General features: G+C 36.3%; 1 protein-coding gene across 1 annotated transcript in view; it reads right to left on the bottom strand.

Annotated features, from left to right (window-relative positions):
• Positions 1-3,905, bottom strand: part of SNRK (SNF related kinase) — a 40,900-nt gene extending 36,995 nt beyond the window's left edge. The window contains exon 1 of the mRNA XM_049777344.1: positions 3,231-3,905. Within this exon, the coding sequence (XP_049633301.1) occupies positions 3,231-3,819 (589 nt within the window). The 5' untranslated portion in view covers positions 3,820-3,905. The remainder of the gene's footprint in view (positions 1-3,230) is intronic.
• Between the last annotated feature and the right edge of the window lie 3,496 nt (positions 3,906-7,401).

Genomic DNA, 7,401 nt, shown 5'->3' with positions numbered 1-7,401 from the left:
GTAGTGGAAGAGAAGAGGGCATCAGGGTGGTGAGAGGAAAACTGTTGCTACTGGTGGCAGGAAATGTGCACTGGTAAAGGTTGTTGGACATTGATGACTATAGCTCAAACATGAACAACTTTATCTGTTGTAAAAAAAGAAAACTGTAGCATGAACAACCTTGCAGCCATGGCATTTAAATAAAAAATAAACAGGTTATCAAGGGAAAAAGCTTTCAAGATAATAGAAAAGAAAAAAAAAAAAAGAATAGAAAAGTCAGGGGACCCAGAGCGATAGTACAGTGGGTAGGGCATTTGCTTTGCATGTGGCCAATCTGGGTTCAATCCCTGGCATCCTATATGGTCTCCAAGGCTGCCAGGAGCAATTTCTGAGCACAGGACCAAGAGTAACCCTTGAGCACCACTAGGTGTGACACAATCACCCACAAAAGAAAATTTGGGGGGCTAGAGCAATAGCGGGTAAGGTGTTTGCCTTGCATGACCCTGGCGCCCATATGGTCCCATGAGCCTGCCAGGAGTGATTTCTGAGTGCAGAGCCAGAGTAAACCCTGAGTGCCGCTGGGTATTGTCCAAAACAAACAAAACAACAACAACAAAAAAAAAAAAAAAAAGGAAAGAAAAGTCAAAGATCCCAAAAAGAATGATTAACTAAAGTAAAATAAAACCTGATTCTCTAAAAATAATTTTTAAAATTCCTGAACTATGGGATGCTGGAGAGATAGTACAGCAGGTAGGACTTGCCTTGCATGTGGCAACGTGGCTTCAATTCCTGATATCTCATATAATCCCCTCAGGGTTCACCAGGAGTGATTCCTTAGTAAAAAGCCAGGAGTAACCCCGGAACAACACTGGGTATGAACCCCTTCCCCCCAAAAAAACAAGCAAAAATGGTTTCCTGAACTATGTTCTAATGATGAGGACTAGTTTATTTTAAACACTTAACCTCTAAAACTGAACCAAATTTGTTTTATTTAGCAACATCTGATTCAAGATTTTAACTTTTGTCCAGTTTAATATTGCTAAAAACTTGTCAAAAATCATTAGTTTCAGTAACAGAAATGAAAACTACATTAATAGATGTAGTTGTCCAATTTTTAAAGCAGTTACTCATTTCAAATATATTATATACAATGAATTGAAATAAATACAAATAAAGTTATCATAAGCTCTACTCGTCCTGCTTTACTAACATAGGTAACCATTCATTTGACTGGAAAGCATCCTTTCAATTTCAGCATCCTGTAAAAACAACATTTAAACTATGAGAGCAATTGAGTAGTATAACAAATTACCTACGAAACAAAGTACCTAAATAATTTAGGAAATTAACTCCACCAGTACAGTTGAAGCCTCTAGGTAAGCCTGTCACTCAGAAAAAACTATCCTCATCTTATGCCCCTTTTATACTTTATTACATGTGCATATATTCCTAAACAATTTATAATGTTGCTCTGTATGTTTACACTATATGAATGTCAAACTATTCTATGTACTTATCACCAATTTGTTTTCTTAAAAATTATGGTTGTGAGTTGTAGGTGTGGTTAGATAGTATATTAATTTTCACCAACTTAAAGACTTCTACCATATGGGTACTGATCCATTTATTCTCTGCTGATACTCTATGTTGTTAAAGGTATTATTTGAAAAATCTTTTGTGTAGATGAAATTCTCTAAGGTGTGTACAGAGATAGAATTGCTAGGACTTAAGATATACATCTTTATCTTTGATACTGACAAATTGTCTTCCACACAGTACAAGATACCCTGATGTTCTAGAATCTAATCTAGTCTTCATTCTATTTGTCATTCTCTGTTAAAAGTTTCTTATCTTGGTTTTGTCTTTTTCTGATTATAGATGATGCTGAATGTCTTTTTCACATTCAATCACGTTTTCTCTTCTAAGTTCTTGGCTTCATTTTCGAGTTAAAACTGCTTCACTCACTGAGCATCTCTGGTTGAAATATTTCAGTGAAAACCTTGAATAAAGCCCTAGTTAGCGATAGTGGCAAAAAATAAAGGCACTAACTCTTTTCCAGAACCCACAGTCTAGTATGAAAAGCAGTGTTATGGCAGAGGGTACTCAGTGTAAGACTGGCTCTTTTCAAGGAATGGCTTTGATCTTCTGTAACCTGCACTGCAAATGGTAAAATACAAATGGAAACCTATGAAACAAACAAAATATGCTTGCAAATTAGTGCAAATTAAACTAAAAAGTTAAGAAGCTGACCACATCAGCAGAGTATGAAACCATCAAAAATTAAAAATAAATTCTTGCATGACTTTCCAATAAAAATACAATCCTGAGGAGACAAGTGAACATACGCAGAAAAGCAGCAAACATTACAGGTAGGCAACACATGAAAAGTGAGAACACAAAAACATGCTGGACAGAAGGGAGGGCATCTGGAAATGCCAAGGATTACCACAATTCTAGAATCCACATACACCAAGTAAGTACTCTGTACAACAACTTCTCATTCTGTACAATGAGATATAATCACCACATAGTTTGCTCTGAAAAGCAAGGCAACATAGGAATATAATACCTACATCTGACTTAATTTTACTTTATAACTTAAGAGAGCTTAGGCAAACTGTTCTAGATCACAAAGAATGATACAATGCCAAATTATTCACACTGCACTGTTATTGTCATAGTACCTTCGTAGCTTGGGTATCAAAGATTGTTAAGGGCATTCACAGGAAGACCATGACTAGAAGGGCTGCTACTAGAAGTAGCTAAGAAGATGGAACTCCCATAACAAAAATAATAATAATGAGCAGATGGAAACTCATTAATGAGTAGGTGAAAACTCACTTCCCTATGTGCTTTAATTTTAGGTAATTTGCCATCCAAGGGGAAAAATAATCTAACTGCCAGCTTTCAAGATACATGGCATATCTGAAACCCAACCTATTAATGAAGACACAAGTGAAAAGAAACACTCTTAAAAAATTATTTCATGAGGCTAAAGTGGTGAGCGGTAGTGCATTTGCTTTGCACATGCAGACCTAGGAAGGACCGTGGTTCGATCCTCCGGCATCCCATATGGTCCCTCCAAGCCAGGAGCGATTTCTGAGTGTATAGCCAGGAGTAACCCCTGAGCATCACCAGGTGTGGCCCAAAAACAGAAAACAAAACTATTTCTATGTAAACAACTAATTTATACTACACTCTAGGTGATAGAATTCAAGTCAACTAGTAAATACTAAGAAAAACATACATACCGACTGCAGGGGCATCATACTCATCACCAAGAAGAATTTCTGGAGCAGAATAAGCAAGAGACCCACAGCTCGTAGTGAGTTTCTTCCCTGGTTGAAATTTGTTGCTGAAACCAAAGTCTGTCAACTTTACAAGACCTTGCTTTTCAAAGAAGACTACATTCTCTGGTTTTAGATCTCTGTGAACTACATGCAGTTTATGGCAATAAGATATAGCATGAACTATCTGTGCAAAGTACTTCTTGGCCAACTCTTCATTAAGGCCCTCTTCATGTTTCATTATATAATCAAACATATCTCCTCCATCCCCAAGTTCTAGAATAAGATACAGTTTGGTCTGGGTGTCAATAACTTCATAAAGACGTACAATGTTGGGATGCTGCACTAGTTTCATGCATCTCACTTCTTGGAAAAGATGACCAGTGGCTAAAGTGTCCAATTTTGTCTTGTCAATAACTTTCACTGCCACTTTTTCACCTGTAAAGACATGTCTGGCAAGTTTAACCACTGCAAAATGACCTCGCCCCAATGTTTTATCCAGATCATATAAGCCAGCAATCTTTCCATCATATCCTCGCTTGAATCCTGCCATGCTGGGTCCAACAGATGGAAAAATATTTAGATTGTTTCAAATAAATCTTCTCATAAAAGAATATCTGGTATTCATTTTCTATGTTGCCATGGCATCTAAAAAACAAAGAGAAACAAAATAAGTTTGGTAAACTTTTCTTTAGAAAATCTATCTGAGAGGCCAGAGTAATAGTATAGGAAGTAGGGTGCTTGCCTTACAAGTGGCCAACCCAAGTTTAATCCCAGACATCATATATGGTTCTCTAAGCTCGTCAGAATTCATTCCGGACTACAGAGCCAAGAGTAAGGTCTGAACACTCCTGGGTATGACTCCAAAAAAAGAACAAAAGTAACAAAGAGAAACAAAGTTCACAGAGACCTAAAATTAATCAGTCATTTATAGCAACTTATTTAGGGGTTATACTATAAAGGTTGAAAATGTAAATCCACTAAATTTTCTAAACTTAAAAATTAGAACAGTTGGGCCCGGAGAGATAGCACAGCGGCCTTGCTTGCCTTGCAAGCAGCTGATTCAGGACCAAAGGTGGTTGGTTCGAATCCCAGTGTCCCATATGGTCCCCTGTGCCTGCCAGGAGCTATTTCTGAGCAGACAGCCAGGAGTAACCCTGAGCACCGCCGGGTGTGGCCCAAAAAAATCCAAAAAAAAAAAAAAAAAAATAGAACAGTCTATTGAAGTGATAAAAGATTAAGCAAGCTGCCAACTCTGATGTCATGCTAAAAAAATTTTTTTATCAAAAGTAATTTCAATTAACTATCATAAAAATAAGATAAGAATTGACAAATAGAAAGGATAAACATTTGGATAGAAACCCAACAACTTTCTGCTATTATTTCAAGACTGGCACTATTTCCTGTACCAAAATAAATAAGTCAAAAAACAAAAATAGAAAAACAACTCAGTGAAACTTTCTGGAATTGTCTTCCTTTTTATGTCCAAAGCATCCTGGGACACCTCTGTCCCAAGAGTCTTATTCTAAAATTTTTGTAGATATTATCTTTATCCTGAAGCTGCAAAATTTGAGAACTCTTGTTAACCCTCTCTTAATACTTAGAATAATGTTCTATCTTTATCCTGAAGCTGCAAAATTTGAGAACTCTTGTTAACCCTCCCCTAACACTTAGAATAATGTTTTATATGTACAGGTGATTAAACCTTTTTTAGATTTTGGAGCACAATGTATTTTCCAAGGCAATATTTTGTTCTTTAAATCACTAGTTCTGGGATCGGAGAGCTAGTATATTGGGTAAGGTGCTTGCCTTGCTCACAGTCAATCTGGATTGAATCCCAGTACCCCATGATCACTTGAACTCTTCCAGGAGTGACTGTTGAGCACAGAGCCAGAAGTAAGTCCTAAGCACAGGTGAGTACGATCCCAAAAACAATACAAACAAACAAACAAAAAAAAATCTCTAGTTCCTAGGACAGTATTTGGTACTCAGTTAGCATTTGTTGGCTGACTGGCACTCACTCTTTGTACTTAACAGTTATGTTTTTCGATATTTTTGTTTCCCAAATCTCAAAGAATTCTCACCATGACCTGCTTATTTTCAAGAATAAATAGCATGCAATATTAAACCACTTAAATCTTAAAGACCATTTGGTGGGCCAGAATGATAGTACAATAGCTAAGGCATTTGCTTTGCATGCAGCCAAATCAGGTAGATCCCCACATCCCATATGGTCTTTCAAGGACTGCCAGGAGTAATTCCTGAGTGCAGAGGCAGGAGTAACCCCTGAGTTCAATAGGTATGGCCCCCCAAAAAACAAGCAAAAAGTACTAAAATGATTCCACTTAGATGATATCCAGAAAAATTAAACTGTAATACAATAAGATAAATGTTTAAAGGGTACTATCATTAAATTAGTTTAACTGTCATGCTTGCTTAAAAAGTACAAAAGAAAGCTTACATTAATTGAAAACCTACTGTATTTATGCAAAATAAATCAAACTAGATTATGTAACTGGATCCTGACAATCTTCAGAAGTCAGTATCAGTCTCATAATTACCTCCAAGGGAAAAAAATACTATTTTAGGTAACATCTAAGAGTAGAAATTATGGTTTAAATTTAGTTCACATACTGTATTTAACCACATTAAATGATGCTACCTTTAGGATAACACCTTTTAAAGAGAAATTTAAGCCACATTCTCTTAAATCTCCTACAATTCTCTTAAATTGTAAACAAATTATATGAATCATACATCTAAGGCCACTTCAAATATATACATATATATATATATCACATTATAAGATTAAAAGGCTAATGTTACTATTTACTAATGGTTTTTCATCATATTCTAGAAGCTATAAGATTCATTCAAGGGGCCAGAGCGGTGGCACGGAGAGGTAAAGCGTCTGCCTTGCCAGCGCTAGCCTAAGACAGACCAGGACTTGATCCCCACCCCCCCACCCCCCGTGTCCCATATGGCCCCACAAGCCAGGAGCAATTTCTGAGTACATAGCCAGGAGTAAGAAGTAACCCCTGATTGTCACAGAGTGTGGCCCCAAAAACCAAATATATATGTGTGTGTGTGTGTGTGTGTGTGTGTGTGTGTGTGAGTGTGTGTGTGTGTGTGTGTGTGTGTGTGTGTGTGTGTGTGTGTGTGTGTGTGTAAAATATAGTCTTTATAATTAAGGAATTATTAGTCCCAGTTGAGGCAAATAAACTTAACCTATTCAACAGGGCCAATACGTGAAAGAGCTGGGATTCAAATCCAGGGCCATTTGACATAGGCCTCCTTTTAGCCTCCATCCAACACTGCTACAAATAAATTCAGAACTAAAATTAATTAACTCTGTTTCTATTATGATTTTTAAAATAGAAAGTAGTAATATGGATAGGAGAATGCTATATAATCACATTGTCATCTGAGCTGATCATTTTAATAAGACTAATAAGAAAATCCAAGTTCAGGCATCTTTATTTAGACAGCAGTTCCCCAAAACAAAATAATTCTGGTGTTTTTAAATTTCCAGAAGAACTCAGGGCTAAACCATCTTTAAATCTTTAACTTTGAAGGGGCTTATAAGTGGGCAAAGTGCTTGCCTTGAGCTCAACCAACTCTGGTTCAATATCCACACATGTGTTTCCCAGAGTAATCCCTAAACACAGAGCCAAGAGTAAACCTTGAGCAACAATGATGTGCTGCCAATCACCCCCAAATAAATCTAACTTTGATTAATCAGAAAGATAAGTGCCATATCTCATCCTACAGTATTCTAATTCTACTCAAATCTACGATTTTTTCTATTGCATAAGTTGCAAATGCAACTTTAGTTTTGAAATTGAAAGTGCATACTTTCTTTGAACTACGCTCAAATTTTATATTTGTTTTCTTCTTCCATCACTTTAGTATAGGTGTATTCCTAAAAGAAGTATACCAAAAAAAGACCGAATCTGTTTGAATTTTAATCTTAGTTTTTAACTTTTGCTATTTTTTAAAAATTAATAAATAATTTACAGATAAGGAAAATAATCTTTACTCAAGATTTCTAGACACCAGAGATAATCAATAATAACACATATTTCTCTTCCTGGAACCATGCCAACAGAAGAGCACAATAAAATAATTTTAATCT

The sequence above is a fragment of the Suncus etruscus genome, chromosome 7 (assembly GCF_024139225.1).
Source record: "Suncus etruscus isolate mSunEtr1 chromosome 7, mSunEtr1.pri.cur, whole genome shotgun sequence".
In the NCBI taxonomy this organism is placed as follows: domain Eukaryota; kingdom Metazoa; phylum Chordata; class Mammalia; order Eulipotyphla; family Soricidae; genus Suncus; species Suncus etruscus.
Note: the sequence above shows the minus strand (reverse complement) of the source record. Positions and strands in the feature narration are given on the sequence as shown.